Source organism: Rhinolophus hipposideros, assembly GCF_964194185.1.
Source record: "Rhinolophus hipposideros genome assembly, chromosome: 13".
NCBI lineage: Eukaryota > Metazoa > Chordata > Mammalia > Chiroptera > Rhinolophidae > Rhinolophus > Rhinolophus hipposideros.
This window is the reverse complement of record NC_138059.1, coordinates 52,061,594-52,083,516: the sequence shown is the minus strand read 5'-3', so window position 1 is coordinate 52,083,516 and position 21,923 is coordinate 52,061,594. Positions and strand designations below refer to the sequence as shown.

At 36.9% G+C, this 21,923-nt stretch overlaps 1 protein-coding gene across 1 annotated transcript in view; it reads right to left on the bottom strand.

The window, feature by feature from the left end:
- Nucleotides 1-3,777: 3,777 nt before the first annotated feature.
- The window catches only part of LOC308506762 (uncharacterized protein), a 267,868-nt gene continuing 249,722 nt past the window's right edge, over nucleotides 3,778-21,923 (bottom strand). Inside the window, exons 16-17 of the mRNA XM_081070665.1 lie at nucleotides 5,577-5,696; nucleotides 3,778-4,792 (exon numbers count right to left, since the gene is read on the bottom strand). Coding sequence (XP_080926791.1) covers nucleotides 4,776-4,792; nucleotides 5,577-5,696 — 137 coding nt within the window. The 3' untranslated portion in view covers nucleotides 3,778-4,775. The remainder of the gene's footprint in view (nucleotides 4,793-5,576; nucleotides 5,697-21,923) is intronic.

The window sequence follows — 21,923 nt, the reverse complement described above, 5'->3', positions numbered from 1 at the left end:
GAAAAAACATAGGTACTAAAATTATGGACCTTGGGTTCAGAAAGGATTTTATGAATTTGACCTCAAAGGCAAGGGAAGTAAAAGCAAAAATAAATGAATGAGACTATATCAAACCAAAAAGCTTCTATACAGCAAAAGAAACCATCAATGAAACAAAGAGGCAACCAACTGAATGGGAGAATATATTTGCAAACAACACCTCCGATAAGGGGTTAATATCCAAAATATATAAAGAACTCATACAACCAAAAAAAATCCCATTAAAAAATGGGCAGAGCACCCAAATAGACATTTCTCGCAAGAAGACATACAAACAGGCAACAGATATAGGAAAAGATGCTCAACATCACTAACTATTGGGGAAATGCAAATCAAAACCACAATGAGACACCACCTCACACCTGTTACAATGGCTATCAACAAGACAAGTTATAACAAGTGTTGAAGAGGCTGTGGGGGAAAAGAGACATTCATACACTGCTGGTGGGAATGTAAATTGGTACAGCCACCGTGGAAAACAGTATGGAGGGTCCTCAAAAAATTAAGAATAGAATTATCATATGATCCAGCAATCCCTCTCCTGGGTATCTACCCCCAAAAACATGAAAACATTTATCTATAAAGATATATGTATCCCTGTGCTCACTGCAGCATTATTCATGGTGGCCAAGATTATTGGATAAAGATGTGATACATATACACAATGGAATATTCCTCGGCCGTAAGAAAAGATTAAATACTGCCATTTGTGACATGGATGGATCTTGAGATTATTGTGCTAAGCGAAATATGTGAGACAGAAAAAGTCAAGAACCATATGATTTAACTCATATGTGGGATATGAAACTGAAAGCAACAAACAAACAGGACAAACAAGCAAAAACTCATAGACACAGACAACAGTTTAGTGATTATTGGCGGTTAAGGGGTGAGGGGGAGAAAGAAGAGGGTAAGAAAAAAAAAAGTCAAATATATTGTGACAGAAGAGTTGTTTTTGGGTGGTGAACACACAATACAATATATAGATGATGTATTATAGAAATGTACACTTGAAACCTATATAATTTAATTAACAAATGTCACCCCCATAGAGTCAATAAAAAATAAACTAAATCAAAAAATAAAAAGCAGATTACAAATTGTATACCCAACATAATCTATATATGCATGTATTTATATATATGTAAATATATATGAATATTTAAAGTACTTTTTGAAGGGTAATAAGACAATATAATTTTAAATTTTTCCTTTATAATTCATTTGTTTTACTTTTTTTTCTGAATAAACATAATTTACTGTGGCTGCTTTTAAGGAAAACTTAATCTTGATGACAGATTTTATATTATTTTGCCCAAATATTATATCTTTTTTCTTAAAGTACTGGCATCTAAAAGTTTTAGAGAATATGCTATGACTAAGATTTTGGCACAGATTAGGCCTTGCCCAGTAACAACAATGAGACACCACCACAGACAGATTAAAGACAAATATGGATGCCACACTGCACCGCTCAAATTTCCATGCACAGAGCCGGATCACCTTGATATAGAGGTGGCATTTCAACCACTTTCATTTTCCTGGGCCTCAGGTTTCTCATTAGTAAAAATAAGGGGTTACAGTGAAAATTTCAGTTTAGGGCATAAAACTATGTCTTCTCTTTTTGTATTTGGTTTCAAAATTTTTAGATGCAATGTTTCCAAACTTAAAATTACATTCCCAAATGTTTTAATAATTTTTAAAATACGAGTTTCCAAAGTTTTTATGAGTTCAATGACATGGTGCTGTGGATTTGCTTTAATTTCATGGGAGTAGTGTGAAGGACCATAATGGGAACAAGACTAGGCATATTTTGGTAATGTTTGAAGCTGGGCAATGAGTACATGGGGATTCACTAGTTCATTCTCTCTATTTTTGCACATGTTTGTAATTTTTCATAATTAAAATTTTTCTTTAACAAAAATCAGATTCCTTCCTCAAATTCTCCCTAACAAAAGTAGTATCAAAATTCAACATGGGCCGGCCCGGTGGCTCAGGCAGTTAGAGCTCCATGCTCCTAACTCCGAAGGCTGCCGGTTCGATTCCCACATGGGCCAGTGGGCTCTCAACAACAAAAACAAAAAAATTCAACGTGGCGCAAAAGGAAAACCCTGCAAATTTAATGACATATGCCTATATTTACTACTACAAAAGCACTATTTATTATATATGTGGTATTATAAATTTTAAATCTTTGTCTCCCTTTGATGTAGATGGGAAAAGTTCCATCTTTTTTTTTCTAATAAATGAGCATTTTGAATACAGAGGACAGGTTTATTTTGTCTGTAATACCGAATCCCCCAAACTGCATACATCTTGCCCTATCCTGAAAGTTGGCTGACAAACATAATCTCAATCTTCAGGAGCTGATAGCTGTTTTTGATGTCTTTAAAGTATAAAATAAGTTTTCTAAAGTATTTTCAAGTAATTTTAACTTATTTTAATATGAAGGGTTAACGTAACCCAAATCTGTCTTATGACAGCTAAATTGCAAAACCAAGAGGAAAGTATTTCTCTCAAGAAACAACTTTTAACCACAGCAGATATTTGATAGAGATACTACAGAAGACAACTAAAGAGAGTCGTAATCTAATTACTCAGTAATGAATCAGAATCTTCTAGGTAATATTAATATGTGAAGACATTGTTTTCCTACCTAAAGGATGCTTATAAAAACCATTGTGCTGCAATCGCAGAAGACAAATTTTAAACAAATCATGGGCATTTTGTAGATGACATTTGTATTAGGAGAGCTTTATCATCTAGAATCCAGGATTTCACATCCAAGCCCAAAGTCTGTGCTATATCAATGTTTTAAATAGATTAATTAATAAATTAAACAGCTTAATTAATAAATTCAGTCTCCTTTTTCTTTGTTTTTTGCCAACTCTCTATTTCTACTGTATTGCCATTAAGTATAACAAAGAACATACAAGTATTTTTACAATGAATTAATGACTTAAATTTTATTTTGTATGTAGAATGCCCTGAGGGTCTCCTTCATCTAATTTACCTATTTTTGACCTTATATTTTTGTGGGAATGTTTAATGTTTACCTGGCTCACGATACTGTAAATTTCAAGAGAGCAAAGATAAAGTCTGTTTTGCCCATCACTGTATTTCCTTACATCTAACATTTAGCAGGCACACAATGCATATTTGATGATTTAATAAATGTAAGAATAATTTGAAAAGGTCTATATTTACCATGAGGGCCAATTTTATCATTTTTGAAAATTACTCGATCTGTCTTGCTTTATTAATCTAAAAGTTATACTTTCTAATCCTTCAAAGTTTAACAATGGTATTGGATAAGGGGTTAATATCTGAAACATATAAAAAAGTTAAACAACTCAGTAACAAAAAACAAACAACTGATTTTAAAGTGGACAGAGGAGCTAAATAGATATTTTCCCAAAGAAGATTTCCATTGGCTAACAAGTACATAAAAAGATCCTCAGCATCACTAATCATCAGGAAAATGCAAATCAAAATAATGAGATATCACCTCACACCTATTAAAATGGCTTATAAAAAGACAAGTAATAACATGAATTGGCAAGACAGGGAGAAAAGGGAACACTTGTACACTGTTGGTGGGAATGTAAATTGATTCACCCACTGTGGAAAACACTATGGAATTTCCTCAAAAAATTAAAAATGGAACTACCATATCATCCAGCAATTCTAGTTTTGGGTATATACACAAAGGAAATGAAAACAGGATATCAAAGAGATATATGCATTCCCATATTTATTGCAGCATTATTCAAAATAGCCAAGATGTGAAAACAATCTAAGTGTCCCTAAACAAATACAAATAAAGATGTGGTGTGTATGTATGTATATGTGTATATGTAGGTATATAATGAAAGTATTAGCCATAAGAAAGAAGAAATTCCTACCACTTGCAACAACATGGGTTGAACTTGAGGACATTTTGCTAAGTGAGCTACAAAGACAAATTCTGTATAATATCACTTATATGTGGAATTTTTAAAAAGCCAAACTCATATAAACAGAAAGTAAAATGGTGATTACCAAGGGTGGATGGGAGTAGCGGAAATAGGAGAGATGTTTAAAAGTACAAACTTGCAACTAGTAGAGAAATAAGACCTGGAGGTCTAATGTATATTATAGTGATTATAGACAACAGTACTTTATTATAAACACCAAACTTACTAAGAGACTAGATCTTAATTATTCCCATCACAAAAAAGAAATGATAATTACGTGATATGATAGAGGTGCTAGTTAACCTTACAATGGAATCATAGTGTCATATGTAAATATATCACATCAAAATGTTGTACAACTTAAATTTTAAAAAAATTAACAATGGTAACACTTTTTAAATGTTTTTGCCAGAACAAATTTTTATAAGATATATAAAAGATTTTCTCTTAAGCATTTTGCTACTCAGAAAATAGCATCTATTCCTAGAGATTTCAGCTAGCATGCTATTTTCAGCCAAGTCAAGTTTTACTTGTGATGACCATTCCAGACTTATATGTGCTATTACTTCCTGATACAAGATTGAATTCTCCTTCTGTGAAAAATGTTAACTAAGCATATGTTTCTCATGCAGTGTGATTTGTCACACTGCTCCATGGATTCATGATATGAAATGGAAAAACAAAACTGGGCCTAACCCAATGCAGCAAAAATCAAAAGGCTAATTTTTCTTCCTTCTGGTTGATGCGGTACAGTATCACAGGGATGTCAGCAAGAGACATCTATTTTCTGTTGCTATCTGAAAGAAAAGAGAACACACTCAATAACTGATTTTCAAAAAGCACTTTTTGAAAGTAACATCATTTATCTATTTCTTAAGAGAGGTGTTTGAAAAACAATGAGTGAGAGACAGTGGTCACTATTTCATTTTACCCAAAGATGTCTAGATTCTGATGCACAGAATTTGTCAGATACCATTCATTTTACTTTCCAGTCAGATAGAAGTAATACATTTAAGAGCAAGAGAATTAACAAATAAATGAAGAGATAGAAACTAAAAATTCATACCTCTGAAGCCTAGAGTACTTTATTGGTATCTCAGTTTCTATATCAGAGAAATGCAGAATATTTTGTTGTTGTTTAGACTTTGGTGAGAATTTGCTATTATTTATAAAACATATTCATAAGATGTTTTGTAGGTGAGAGTTCAATACGATGTCATAATTTAATACTACCTTCTTTTCAAGTAATTTCAGGAGAAAACATTAAATTCAAGGTAAAGAAATAAACACATTTTAAAATATATGCTTTGCAATGTGAAATCAAAAAATAAAACAAGCAAGCTAGCAGCATAAAAGCAAGTTCGTGTGGTATCGTGTGACCTTATCAAAATAATTTGGTGTTCTTCAGGTGTTCACAAAGAAGCAGTGCAGACAAAAAAAAAGAGGAGGAGGAGGAGGAGGAAGAGAGCAAGAAGGAGAAGGAGAAGGAGAAGGAGGAGAAGGAGAAGGAGGAGAAGGAGAAGAAGGAGAAGAAGAAGAAAAAGAAGAAGAAGAAGAAAAAACAAAAAAGCTGTTTCTTACTTGCCATTGAAGAAAGCAAGTAATCTCTGGCCTCAGATTCTGGTGGTATTTCTTGTTGGTTTTTTGACTCCTGGATCTCTTCCTCCTTGGCAGACATACCCATTGGGTTTTTTCTGCCAACTGAAATTAAAATTTTAAAAGATGCCATCCTTCACAATTGTTTCTTTCTCCTCAGAAAGCATACCATATGTTCAACTATGCAAGCTTTAGTTTTGCTATTATTTCTATTTTAATGCCTGATCAAATCTTTTTACTCTGTATTACATGGTTACCAGAAAATGACTTTTTATTCTTAGCAGCAGGCTGTACATGAGTGGTATTCCTATAAAATCTATTTGCTGCTCTGTAAATCAAAGCAATAATTTAACACTAAAGTATGAATCAAATGAGTTATTCAAGATGTTTTTCTTATAGATTCTAAACAGAAACTCCTTTGATAATCTGATACATTGCCTTCATAAAAGGGAAAACTAAAATGTCATGTAAACAATACTTTATGTGACTTTATTAAAATATGAGAATCAAAGAAATATAAATATCAATGAAAAAAACATTAGCTCTTTTTTCTGTCTTTTATTTAGAAGCAAGTTGTTTCGGTGTCTTCTTCAGGAATAACTATCTCCAACCTAGCTGAATATTGACTCCAATTTTATAGTACATGCTCATGAACGCTGTTTGTATTTAGGATTTCAAAGTTTAAGTTGTTTGTGTTTTATTCTTAGGGATCAGGTATACTATGGCGATTTTTAAATGATAGTAATTCATACCATGATTGTCAAATTTTAGAGACCACATCAGCAACAAAAAATTTTATAGATGTCTGATTCTACATAATAAATAATAGCAGCTATTTCTTAATACCACAATTGTAGTCAATAATTTAAGATGATTCATAAAACATATGTTAGCATGAGAAGGTGTAACAAACTCATAGGATGGCTAACAGGAATTAGGAAAACTTAATCATATGGAGCAATGGCACAGACTATAAAATACTGGCGTCTGAAGAACTGCCCGTGACTATATTGTCATTTATACCCTTCAAAAATTATAAAATAGAGTTTCAGACAATTATAAGCTTTTAAACACCAAACCCTGTAAACCATAAGTTTTTCCATATGGTTTATTTACAATGCAATGCTTAGACACTGGAGATTGATACTAATAAATAAACCTTAAAATATTGAAAATATCAGAAATAACTAGAAATACGTCTGCTTAGGGTAAATGAACAGTTGGAGAGGAAAAAAAATCGAAAGATTCCTAAGTATAATTTAGGATCTATTTTATCATGATTTAATCACAAGACCCATAATTAAAGAGCAACATTATTTACAAATAATGCAGAAATCCAGGTTTTACAAAAACAAGATAAACTCTCTTCCAGTCACTTTCATAAGCATAAAAGTATATCAATGTATAAGACGTGGCATTAACATTAATGAGGTTTACAGCCCAGAAGGAGAACATATAAATAATGGCATATATCCATGAGTGCTATAACACACACACACACACACACACACACACACAGAGTGCCTAGGGAGCACAGAGGAAAAAACAATTAATTGCCAATCTAGAAATTAGAAACAAGCACAGAGAGGGTTGCACAAGAGGGTCAGCCTAAGCAGACTGTGAAATGCTAATAAGCTGCTCTTTTCTCTCTATCCTTCCTGCACTGGCTTCTCAAGATTCTACGTCATCCTCAAAAACAACGTCAGTATTTTTTATAAATGCATAGTTGCTTTAATAGTAGGAAATTAAGGGCCTGAACGATATTTTCTGGAAAGGTCATCTAGCATGTTCCTTAACACTTTCTGAGTAATTGATCTCTGAAAAATCTAATGAAGGTCTTGAGCTTCTTCCCACCTCAAATGCACTCTTATGCATATTTTCTTTACTAAACATATGCTTACCCACAATTTCAAAAGGTTCACAGATTCAGACTAAAAGTTCTTACTTTAATGCAATGTTATTATTCTCATTTACAGATGACAAAACAGAGGTTCAGTAATGTTAATTAACTTAATTAGGGACGTACTACTGCCTTTGAAAATAAAACCCAGATATTCCTGACACAAACTCTCATTCACCTTGTGCTACATCGTTCATTCTTTTAACAACCTATGCTGAGCAAGGCACTTCGCTGTGCCTGGGGATAGGATTGGGAGCAAACTCTAAAGTCAGAGTAGTTCCAACAAATGCCCCGAGGTAACTTCTGATTTAGTAAACAGAAAAGACTTCACGGGAGCATTTAAATTCCATGCTAGTCATTATGAGGTTAGTATTATCAGACTGAGCTTAAAAAGGGGTTGGGTTACATTTTATCAACTGAACATCATACATATTCTCTAAATTTACTGAAAATCTATTTTGGTGGCTTGCTCTTCACTGCTATGAGAAATAACTGGATGCAGTAATCTGTTAATTTTCTGCCCAGTATCTGGTTCAAGAGCTTTACCTCCCTTACAATGAGAAGTTTATAAGGGAATTGGCAGCAAGTTGAGATAGCTCAAAGGCAAATCCCATTTTACCAAGATATTTTTATGTGTTTAATGTTTTTTTTATAAAAAAAACTAGTCTTTCCTATTATATATCTTCTCTGCTTTCATATAGAACACTTCACTTGACACGTCTAGTCACTAAATGTGTGGGGGTTTCCCCCCACAACAAACATTCCTGCAACACCAGCTAGTTGTCCTACAATTTAACTTAGTTCTAATATCGTCTTCCTGGAAATAGCATCAAATCCCATAGATTAAGGGCTTAGTCCCACAAGACTGTCCTCACTTCCGGTGCCAATCCTATGTTCAGTTTGTTAACTGTTCTTCTAACTGATCAACTATAGATCCAATGTTCCCACATGCCCCTTTGTGGGTTCCATTAATATGCTAGAGCAGCTCACAGAATTCAGGGAAACACATTTACCAGTTTATTAAAAGAAGTGATAAAAGATATAGATGAACAATTAGATGAAGAGATATACAGTGTCAGGCATGGGAGAGTCCAGACCACGGGAGCTTCTATGCCTGTGGAGTCGGGGTGTATTACCTCCTGGTATGTGGATGTGATCATCAATCTGAAAGCTCCCCAACCCAAAAACTGTTAGGATTTCATGGAGACTTCTCACATAAGCATGGTCAATTATTAACTCCATTTCTAGCCCCTCTCTCCTCTCTGGAGAAGTTGGGGGATGGGACTGAACATTCCAAGTTTCTAATCATAGCTTGGTCTTTCTGGTGACCAGCTCCCATCAGCTCCCATCGATAGAATACGAAGACTCTCCTAATGCTCTTATTACTTAGGAAATGACACGGATTTTAGGGGCCCTGTTTCAGGGACAGAGTCAAAGACCAAATATTAGAACAAAAGATGCTCCTAGTTTCCTTATCACTTAGGAATTTATAAGTGTTTCATAAGCTCTGTGGCAGAAACCAGTCTACAGAGATCAATATATATTTTCTATTACTTCACAGTGTTCTCTACATTTTTTGATAACACATTTGTTTTCCTGATCTGGCAGAAAATTCAACATTACCTAGAAAATTAATGGAAAACAGGGGTAAAAGTAAGGACAAATATGTTCACAAAACAGAATTTCCAAAAGTGCACACCAAACAGGAGTCTTTGTGCAGCAGTCATTCTTTGTGGTTTCTTTTGTTGATGTGTGCAGTGTCTAATGATTAATTAGAGTCAAAATAAATCCCTTAGAGGAGTTGTAGCAACTGATTCTGCAGGTACACTTTCATTATAGTCCTAGCTGGGGAAAACACAAACTAGATGTAGAAGCCAAAGGGCTCATGGTGCAACATGGATTTAACTTTGTGGTTGTCATCTAGTGAAAATGGGAAAGTATTATGAAAAACTATATTCTGAAGAAATGTTGGCGCTTCCACACCCTTCCTCAGAATTCCTAGAATTCATGATGCTCCAATAAAATTTCCATAGCAATGTCTCCAGCATTCTTGCCCTTATTAAAACAAAGTTTACTCACCATATTTAGAATGACATCTTTAGGGTTAACATTTCTTGGAACAGTCTATTTCTATACAAATGTTGACATTTATGATACTGGTGGTGAGATTCCTTGAATCAATAAGAACTTCTTGGCCAAGCTGGGTGTCTACAATAGTGGGGTGGAGGCGGGGAAGTATGTTGAAACTTTCAGTATCAGTTTTTTCAGATTCTGAGAATATTAACAGGTACCATACAGAGCACACACACTACCTCAAGACAGCCTACACCTTGAAAAGGTCAGCCAAGGCCACAAAAGGTCAGCTGACTTGCAGTAATATTCCAAGGATTCTTGCTTGAAGGTCATGTCAATAGATGTCTCCACATATATTTACACCACTTCCTATAAAATGGACTCTCTGCCTTCAATTCTATTAATAGCTTCTTCCTACTGAATCCATGAGAGAATCTTACCCCTAACTTGTCCATAACTCTATCCAAGCTGTTGAATTCTCATGTAATGACAAGATATATAATGAGCCATACATAATGTATCGAGTGAAACATCAACTCAATGCAAGATGATCTTGTAGTTATTTTTACAGATTGAAAATAATCAGTGAGAAGGTATGGGGCTAGGAATTTAAGATTTCCTTTTAATTAGAAAGTCTAGACTCCTTTGGAATACAGTAGTTCCCCCTAATCTGCAGTTTTGCTTTCCACGGTTTCAGTTACTCGTGTCAATTGCAGTTGAGAAATATTAAATGGAACATTCCAGAAATAAACAGTTCATACATTTTAAAATTGTGCATGCCATTCTGAGTAGCATGATGAATTCTCAGACCATCCTACTCTGTCCTACCTGGGATGTGAATCATCCCTTTGTCCAGTGTCTCCACACTGTATATGCTATATGCCCATCAGTCACTTAGGAGCCAGATCAACTGTGGCAGCGTTGCAGCGCTTGTGTTCACATAATCCTTATTTTACTTAACAATGCCACATTCACATATATTTTATTACAGAACATTGTTATAATTGTTCTGTTTTATTATGTTATTGTTGTTGATCTTTTACTGCTCCTAATTCTAAATTAAACTTTATCATAGGAATCTGTATGTAGGAAAAAACATAGTATATGTAGGGTTCGGTACTATCCATGGTTTCAGGCTTCCACTGGAGGACTTGGAACGTATTCCCCACACTTAAGGGGGTGCTACTGAGAAGGAGCAATCTTATAGTGTTGAGGTCAATAGCTTTAAAGTATGTTTGATAAACCTCCCATTTATTGTTTTCAAGTGAAAAGAGATACCTATAATGAATGTCTAGTATTTACTAGAACTTTCATAAATGTTAATCTAACTGACAAAATTCCATGATTATCTTCATGGTTTACTCCAAATAGGAACAGCTTATTAGTCAGGAATTCATATCTACCAGGGGGCTGTATGAAACTGGTTCCACTTAAAGAATCTACTGTGACTGAGGTTACAGCAACTCTATGAGAATGGAGCAGCCTATGGAAACAATCCCATGTGCACAGATGATGGAGTAGAGTGGAGTGCAAGGCTGAGGCACCTATAAAGATGAGGAATTGTGCGAGCCTGAGCCAGGAAAATGGCAGATGATAGAGGTTGCATACAAGAAAAAAGTTAGATATAGAATGATATCCAGCAACTTACTCTATATGGATATTAAGGGAAAAGGAGAAGGCAAACAATATATAATAAAATATTTCACATGTGAATTTTTTAAAAAGTCATAAAGATAGCTTGTGAGATCTGAGCATGATACCTGATAGTCCAAAGTAAGGACAACAGGAAGCTCTCCGTACAGCAAGGACAAATAGGAACCTCTAGGCAATTCTCCACAAGATTGAAAACTTGTGCCAAACCATACTATGTGTATTGATGAAAATCATTTGGTTTTTTTAAATAAAAAGCATATTAAATTGTTTTATGTATAAAAGACTGCAGCTCCATTTTTTTGTTTAAAAATATAATTTTAGTATATTTAGAGAAGGCAGATAAATATATACAGCAAACATTTTCATAGAAAAAATCAAATACATATATATCAAAATATAAATAGTTTTCATTTCTGTATAGATTACATGGGTATATCTTCAAAATTACCACAATTACATGTATTTTTTATAATAAAAATAATAAAAGGAAAAGAAGAAATTAACATAAACAGATTATAGATGCCTATCAACCAGTTTAATCAATATAAATCAGCCTCAGCCCTAATGGCTATAAGCTTCTAAAGTTAATTCATAGTCACTGGGGGATAGTCAATTTTTTTTTTCAAAGACAATCAAATACAAAGATTGCAGTCTTAGAAGACAATAAAAAATAGTATATCTATTTTTCAAGGTGACATTAAATGATATAACCTGTGCTTTGCTGTGTCTGGCACAAAATAACTGCCCACAAATATTGGCTATTATGAATGAAACAAGAACTGTCATGCAAATGCATTTACTCACTTGATCCCCAACAACTCTACTGGGTAAACAGTGAAGGTGTTACTATTTTTCTGGTTACACAGAGAAGCCAAAGCTCTTCAATATTAACTTAACTAGGACCAGACAGCTGGTAAGTAAAGAAGAAAACTCAAATCATCCATGCTCTAGTACTAGAACTAAATTGTAGAGCCTATAAAAAAGGATGACTTCATTTCTATTGGTTCTATTGGTACTAATATCCTAGGTTGAGAAATGTGATCTTTTATTATCTCTCCTGTGTATTGCTACAAATTATTATTTTTTTCTTTTCTAATTAGTGCTATCTCTTATTTCTCATCTTTTCTTCACTACCCCTTTCTTTGTATTAGTTCTCCTTTCTTTCTGAGCTCTTCCAGCATGGTTGCTGTCCCCTGCTAGCTATTTCTCACTGTTTTTTCTTCTACTCCATTTGTATCTTTCTGATTTCTCTCAAATCATCTGTTTCCCTTTAGAGCTCCAGAAACAGATGGCATACCCATTTTGTTGAGTAGGAGTGCCACTTTGTGCCAGCCTGTGGAAAAACAGAGGGTGGAAGGAGTGGTGGTACGGATGGCAGTAAGTTAAGGTACACTAGCCCAACAATTTATAAAATTCTACATATGGCAACTAAAGGCTGAAAAGGATTTGATGCAGATAGAACAACGAACATGGCCAAATATACTATCATGTTACATCGAGCTCTTTTTATTCTTGAACTATCTTCTGTAGGATATTTCATATAAATATGTATATACAATACCCTACAGAGTTTATATAAATATATGGATCTATAAAACACCATGCAGACAGGAGATATATAAACATATGTATGCATGTATTGTGTGCGTATATATATGTATATGTATACATATGTATATATATGTATATATATACAGAGGGTGCCAAAACGCATACATTTTAAGGAAAAAAATTGTAATACTCAATATATACCAATAACAACAGATGACTATAAGTTATGTTTGACTTCCGCAATTACAAGGGATGCTCAAAATGGTTACCATCAGTATAATTTTAATAGTTGTTTTTCCTTTTTAAATGTGTAAATACTTTTTTGGCACCGTGTGAGTGTGTCTCTGTGTGTGTATCCAAAAACATGTATACACATTTTAAGAGATGTTATCTATTTACTACATTTCAAAGTTGAATTGAATTACGATAGCAATGTAGTATGACATTTGCTTAAAAGATGACATTAATGAGGTCATCAAAATGGCACAGTGAGGTGAGCCTCTGTAAAGCTCCCCTGGAATTTACAACTAAGCAAACAACAATAACTCCATAAAGGACTCCCTGCACAGCAGACAGGCAAGACGAAGAGGCCCACTACTGAATTCATCTAAAGGTGGGAGAATCCCATGAGTGGGGGAGGGGAGAAGGGAGAAGTGCAGAGACGGAGACACGCAGGCGCAGGACGCAGACCTAGCTCAGTGCTCTGAGATCCCTTCATCCCAGAACTACCGCAGCTGCGAAAGGGGGAAGAACTCGAACTGCTAGGGCTCCGCTTATTGCCCACAGGACTGAGGGGGCAACATATAACACGGCTAAACCCAAAGCTCACAGCAGACACCTCGGAGAAAAGACTGAGGGAAGAAGGCTGAAAACGATGGTTTAAGCCCTCACTGCCGAGCAGAGAACAGAAGCCTTAGGCACTGAGACTAGCCGCCCCCTCCCTACCCTCCCACAGCTCGCCCTGCCCCCACCTGCTCGGTGCTAGGAGCAGAACAGTAGCTCTGTCAGATCAAAAGAACAGAATATTTGCTATTCTGAGAACTGTGGACCACAGACACAGATTCGGAGCGCAACTGTTCCGGAAAAGGGCAGGGAGCTGAGGAAGTAGGACCGGCTATGGTTGTGGTCACCGCCATTGCTCTGGGCCACCTCTCACAACACACCCCGTCACTGGCCCCACCTATCTGGGCATATCCCTGCAGGAGTAAACAGAACTGCTGAAACATACGGGCTCTGAATCTGGTGCAGAAAGAGATTTGGAACTTCAGAGGCTCTCCGCACCCCCACAGGGTGCGACCTATGACCCAGGTGAACTGTTAACAAAAGAGGGAATCCTTCCATTGTGTGAGAATCTGGAATAGTGCAGAGAAAACATAGCACGACTGTGTGAGAGACGAAAAAAAAGGCTGCAGTCGAAGAGAAAATAAAACATTCTACCAACAAGGATTGGAAAACAAAAGCAACACTTCTTCCTGTCAACCTGTTGCAGAAGCCACTCCTGTAGAAGTCTAGGAAGAGAAATAATAAATCAGTAATTGCCATGAATAACCAAGGCAACAAGACAGCTCAGAAAGACAGTGAAAAGTCTCCAGAAAAGGAACGTAAAGATATGGAAATATGTGACTTAAATGACAGAGAATTCAAGATTGCAGTTCTGAAAAAACTCAACGAGATGCAAGAAAACACAGAAAGGTAATTTAATGAACTCAGAAACGCAATCAATGAACAACATGAGCATTTTATGAAAGACATTGAAATTTTAAAAAAGAACCAAATAGAATTTCTGGAGATTAAGAACTCAATAGAAGAAATTAAGAATGAAATAACCAGTTTAAGTAGAAGAGTTTACCAGATGGAGGAAAAGATCAGTGACATCGAAGATAGAAATCTGGAAATTACATAGATGGAAGAAGAAAGAGACTTGAGACTTGAAAGAAATGAAAGAACTCTACAAGAACTTTCTGACTCTATCAGAAAGAGCAATATAAGAATAATGGGCATACCAGCAGGAAAAGAAAGAGAGAAGGGAACAGAGAACATACTCAAACAAATTGTTGATGAGAACTTCCCAAACTTGTGGTCAGAACTGGATCCTCGAATCCAACAAGCAAATAGAACACCTAATTACGTCAATCCCAATAGGCCTTCTCCAAGGCACATTGTATTGAAGCTGTCTAAAATCAACAACAATGAAAGAATCCTCAAGGCAGCCAGGGAAAAGAAGACGGTAACCTACAAAGGAAAGCCCATTTGATTATCATCACATTTTTCAGCAGAAAATATTGAAAGAGAAAAATTATGAGCCAAGAATAATATATCCAACAAAGACATACTTTAGATATGAAGGAGGGATAAAGACCTTTCCAGACATACAGAAGCTGAGGGAATTTTCTAATACACGACCTGCACTACAAGAAATACTAAAGGAGGCTATTCAACCACCATCAACAGGGACAACTTGTGGCAACATAAAAAGGGTGGCAGTAAAGGCCTGAACCAGAATATGGGAATGGAGAAAGTAAGTGTGCTGAAGAAAATGGAATACTCTAAATATCACACTTTCTTTTACATAAACTTAAGGGTAATCACTCAAAAACATCCAGAACTGAAATATATACTGTAATAAAAGAAGAAACAGAGAGAAACATCATAGAATACCACCACACAGGAATAATACACAACAACAAAAAGGCAAAGAAACAATAGAGACACTGCCTTACCAGAAAACTAAAGATAGAATGACATGAAATCTTCACATACCAATAATCAACTTAAATATAAATGGACTGAACTCACCAATAAAAAGTTACCAAGTAGCAGACAGGATCAAAAAACTAAACCCAAAAATATGGTGTCTCCAAGAGAGACATCTCAGCTACAAGGACAAGCATAGACTCAAAGTGAAAGTGGAAATTGACACTCCAAGCAAATGGTAACCAGAGAAAATCAGGTGTAGCCATAATGATATCAGATAAAACAGACTTCAGGGTGAAAGGGGTAACAAAAAACAAAGATGGACATTTCATAATTGTAAAGGGGACTATAAAACAAGAAGACATAACAGTCATCAATATTTATGCCCCCAATCGGGGAGCACCGAAATATACCAAGCAACTACTAACAGAACCAAAGGGAGAAATTGACCAAAACACAATTATACTAGGGGTCTTAAATACATCATTGACAACTATGGATAGATCATCCAAACAGAAAATAAATAACGAAATAACAGCCCTAAAGGACACATTAGATGAAATGGACATAATTGACATATATAGAGCACTTCATCCTAAATCATCAGACTATACATTCTTTTTGAGTGCACTGGAACATTCTCAAGGATAGACCATCTATTGGGACATAAAATCAGCCTCAGCAAATTTAAGAAAATTCAAATCATACCAAGCATATTCTCTGATCACAAGGCTTTGAAATTGGATATCAACTGCAAAACGAAAGCAGAAAAAAACACAAATACATGGAAATTAAACAACATACTTTTAAAGAACGATTGGATCCAAGAAGAAATTAGAGGAGAGCTCAAAAGATACATAGAAACAAATGACAATGAAAATACATCCTAACAAAATTTTTGGGATGCCGCGAAATCAGTTTTAAGAGGGAAATTTGTATCATTACAGGCCTTTCTCAAGAAACAAGGAAAATCCCAAACAAATAATCTTGTGTTACACCTTAAAGAACTAGAAAAAGAAGAACAAGTGAAACCCAAATTCAGCAGAAGAAAGGAAACAATAAAAATCAGAGCAGAACTAAATGAAATAGAGAACAAAAAGACAATAGAAAAAATTAATGTGAAAAAGAGCTGGTTCTCTGAAAAAATTAACAAAATCGACAAACCCTTGGCTAGCCTCACTAAGATAAAAAGAAGACACTAATTAACAAAATCAGAAATGAGAAAGGGGAAGTTATCATGGACACCACAGAAATACAAAGAATCATGCAAGAATACTATGAAAAATTATATGCCACCAAATTCAATAACCTAGAAGAAATGGACATGTACCAGAAACATATAGCCTTCCAAGGCTGAACTATGAAGAACTGGAAAATCTAAACAGACTGATCACCAGTAACGAAATTGAATCAGAGAGATGGTGACGTCATAGGAATGGCGGCAGCGGGGCACATTTTCTGAGTTCTCCTCCGGATCTTATTACAAACGAGACATATAACCCATCAAACAACTCTTTGCTCATCACACATAACAGCTAATAGACTCCTAAGAGACTCGTGGAAGGATTACTTGAAGAACAGCGGGGAGACTCGTGGAGGAATTACCTGAAGGTGAGCGCTGACTGCTAGCAGGGGAGGAGGCAGGACAGAGAAGTGGAAGCACGCTTCCCCCCCAAGGCCGGCCGGCGACCGCCCCCGCAGCGCCCAGGACGGAGCGGAGACTCGTGGAAGGTTTGCTTTGGGGTGCGCTAGTTGGGCAAGCAGGGGAGGAGCGAGGAGGAAAAGAGGAAACGCACCGCGCCCTCCCCACCCCCCACGGTAGAGCGGCAGCCCTGTAGCGTGCCCACAGCAGCAGCAGCAGGCAGAACCCAGGGCTCCAGAGTCCCACGGGAGCCCAGGGTGCAGCGAAGAGCGCAGAGTCCAGGAAGAGGGTTCTTTCCCTGTGTCCCACAGCTGATCGCTCCCGCCGGGCGGGCAGCTCGTGGGCCCCAGTGCAGACAAAGAACTCAGACGCCACACCTGGGCCCCTCACCGCACTTTTCGAATCCTCCCCCCCGCCCCCCGCCCTTCCAGAGACTTAAACTGACTCCTGAACTGAGGAGTAGTGTCAGATTACAGAGGGGCGTCTGTGCTCAGGCGCTGGGAAGGTTGGCAGCCAGCTCTGACCTTCGGAAGAGGCTAGGAGGAGGGGATTTTTGCTGGACGAGGAGAGAGGAGACTCCCACACCCCAGCCACCACCTTTTCGGACCTGAGGGAGGAGTGTGACGAGGCTGGCCTGGGAAAGAGAAGACCCTTCTATCCCCAGGCACCACCCTCTCTGGCTGGCCTGGGGCGGGGCAAGGGCAACCGCCGAAGCACTCCCTGAGTTCAGCAGTAAGCAGCAGACGCAGCTCTCAGCTTTCAGCAGCTTAGAGATCTCCCGCCTGCTCCCTCCCACACACCCACAGAAGGAGGGCCCTAAGACTCAGGAGTACTGGGCACAGAGCTGGTGGATCTACTCTCAGCGTGCATTTGTGCAGGAAAGGACAGACACTGCACGGTCTCTCTGAAAACTGTCATCCAGACCCCTCAGCCCCTCGCATTTAAATCTACACTCCCAAATTCACTCTGGGCACCAGGTGACCAGCGCTGCCTGCATAATAGGCAGGGAACTCTTTGGCACAGCGGAGGACAACCTGGAGATTACTTGGTGGGCTTAAGCTAAGACTGGTACTGCTTTCTGTTTTGCTTTGCTTGGTGTTTTTTTTTTCTGCTTGTTGTGATTTGCTTTGTTCTGCCTTTATTCCTTTGATATCTTTGCCTATGTTGAGTGGGGATTGTCGGTTGTATTTTACATGTGAATGTACTTGATTTGTTTTCTTTGTTGTTGTTGTTGTTGTTGTACTTGGTAACTTGATTTGTCCTGAAACTGCCCTAACAGGGCCCAGCTTAAGAGGCACAAGATTCAACATATCCAGAAGCCAACTCTGGACCAAACCAGAGTACTACTGGGTTTGACCAACAAGTCACACACCCAGAGGGAATTCTCTGAAGGCACAAGAGCCCATAGAGGCCAAACCTCATTTAAGTGGCCAACCCTCACCCAGCAGAACACCTTGCAGAGGGCAAAGCCAAGTTTCACAACTAGATGGCCTAGGAGTTAAACCCACCTACTCACAAGCAAAAAGCAATTAAAGTTCTTCTTGAACAGGACGATATGCTAAACACATGAACCACCTGTGGAACACATGCAGAGGAGAAGAACAAAGTAGTCCAAGTCAAATATAAAGGACACATACTACATAAGATAACCCAGCAAGAACTAAGAGCTCTACGGGATCTTCCTAATACATCAAAGCAAACACAGAGAGTCAGTAGGAATGGGGAGACAAAGAAACATGTCCCAATTAAAAGAACAGAAGAAACCTCCACAACTGGAACCAAATGAAGCAGAGGTAACCAACCTGTCAGAGACAGAGTTCAGGACACTGATGATAAGAATGTTTAAGGAGCTTAGAGAAGACATAAAGAAGGATATAGAAATCATAAAGAACAACCAGTTAGAACTAAAAAAGTGTATAGAAATCTTAACGAACAACCAGCTAGAACTAAAGAACACAATTACCGAAATTAAGAACTCACTTGAAGGAATGACAAGCAGGTTAGATGAAGCAGAGGATCGAATCAGCGACTTAGAAGACAAGTTAGCAGAGATCACTCAAACTGAACAACAGAAAGAAAAAAGAATAAAAAACAATGAAGATGGGTTAAGAGACCTCTGGGATAACATCAAGCGCAACAACATGCGCATCATAGGAATACCAGAAGGCGAGGAGAGGAAGCAAGGGATTCAGAACATATTTGAGGTAATAATGTCTGAAAACTTCCCTAACCTGATGAAGGAAACCAACATACAAGCCCAGGAAGTGCAGGGAGTTCCAACCAGGATAAACCCAAACAGGCCAACACCAAGACACATTATAGTTAAAATGGCAAAGCTTAAAGACAAAGAGAGAATCTTAAAAGCAGCAAGAGAAAGGCAGAAGATTACGTACAAGGGAACTCCCATAAGGCTATCAAATGACTTTTCTACAGAAACATTGAAGGCCAGGAGGGAGTGGCAGGAGATACTCAAAGTGATAGAACACAAAGGCCTACAACCTAGATTGCTTTATCCAGCAAGGCTATCATTTAAAGTTGATGGAGAGATAAAGAGCTTCCCAGAAAAGAACAAACTGAAAGAATTTATTACAACCAAGCCAGCATTGCGAGAAATACGAAAAGGACTTCTGTAAATAAAAGAAAGATGAAAACAATTTACTACAAATTTAAAAATGGCAATAACTATGTACCTATCAAAAATCACTTTATTTATTTATTTATTTATTTATTTATTTTTTTATATATAAAATTATAGTTGGCATTCATTAATGTTTAGCTTCTGGTGTACAATGCCATGAACAGGTATCCACAGTATCCCTGAGGTGGTCTACCAAATAGGACGCATGTCCATCGGATACCCAACAAAATCTTTACAACATTATTGAATACCTTCCCCAAATTAATTTTCAAAAAAACCCTGAGGCCATCTTGTGGTTACCAGCTGCTTCAAATCCCTTCACCTTTCCCCTTATCCCCAACCCCTCCCCCCACACCCATCTAACAACTCTCGTTTTTTTCTTTGTGTCCCCAAAACTGTTTCTGATTAGTTCAATCACATACTCTTTTCTTTAGATTCCATATATAAGTGAGATCATATGGTACTTGTCTTTCTCTTTCTGACTTATTTCACTTAACATAATGTTCTCTAGATCCATCCATGTTGCTGCAAATGATAAGATTTCTTTCTTCTTTATGGCTGCGTAATACTCCATTGTATAAATGTACCACAGCTTCTTAATCCAGTCATCTACCGATGGGCATTTCGGTTGTTTCCATATCTTGGCTATTGTGTAAAGTGCTGCAATAAACATAGGAGTGCATACAGATTTTTGAATTGGAGTTTTGGATTTCTCCGGATAGATGCCTAGGATTGGAATTACTGGATCATAGGGTAGTTCCATTTTCAGATTCCTGAGATACCTCCATACTGTTTTCCATAGTGGCTGCACTAATCTGCAATCCCACCAACAGTGCACTAGCGTTCCCTTTTCTCCACATCCGCACCAGCATTTGTTGTTTGTTGATTTATTGGTGATAGCCATTTTGCCTGGAGTGAGGTGGTATCTCATTGTGGTTTTTATTTGCATTTCTCTGATGGTTAGTGAGGTTGAGCATTTCTTCATATGTCTTCTTGCCTTCTGTATGTCCTTTTTAGAAAAATGTCTCCTCAAGTCCTCTGCCCATTTTTTAATTGGGTTGTTTGTTTTTTTGGAGTTGAGTTAAGTTTTTTATAGTATTATGATATTAATCCCTTATCAGATATATCATTGGCAAATATCTTTTCCCATTCAGTAGGATCCCTTTTTGTTTTATTGATGGTTTCCTTTGCTGTGAAAAAACATTTTAGTTTGATGTAATCCCACATGTTTATTTTTTCTCTTACTTCCCTCGCGCGATGGGATGTATCAGTGAAAATCTTACTTCGGGTAATGTCCATGAAGTTTCTTCCTATATTTTCTTCTAGATATTTTATGGTTTCAGATCTTACATTTAAGTCTTTAAGCCATTTTGAATTTGTTTTTGTATATGCTGTAAAGAGGTGGTCCAGCTTCATTTTCTTGCATGTGTCTGTCCAGGTTTCCCAACACCACTTATGGAACAGACTGTCTTTACCCCATCGTACATTCTTCCTTCCATTGTCGTAGATTAGATGGGCATATAGGCATGGATTTACGTCTGGACTCTCTATTCTGTTCCATTGATCTATGTGTCTATTTTTATGCCAGTACCATGCTTTTTTGATTACTGTAGCCTTGTAGTATAGTTTGAAATCAGGTATCGTTATATCTCCCACTTTGTTCTTATTTCTCAAGATTGCTGAGGCTATCCGGGGTCTTTTATGAGCCCATATGAATTTTAGGATTATATGTTCTATTTTTGTGAAAAACGTCGTTGGTAGTTTGATAGGAATTGCGTTGAATATGTATATTGCCTTAGGCAGTATGGACATTTTAACTATATTAATTCTTCCTATCCATGAACATGGAATGTGTTTCCTTGTATTTATGTCTTCTTTCATTTCTTTCTTCAGTGTTGTATAATTTTCTGAGTACAGATCTTTTACATCTTTAGTTAGATTTATTCCCACATATTTTATAGTCTTTGGAGCAATTGTAAATGGAATTGTTTTTTTAATTTCTCCTTCTGATATTTTATCATTGGTATATACAAATGCAACTGATTTCCGAATATTAATTTTATATCCTGCTACTTTTCTAAATTCATCTATCAGTTCTAATAGTTTCTTGGTGGAGTCTTTAGGGTTCTCTATATATAGTATCATATCATCTGCATATAATGATAATTTTACTTCCTCCTT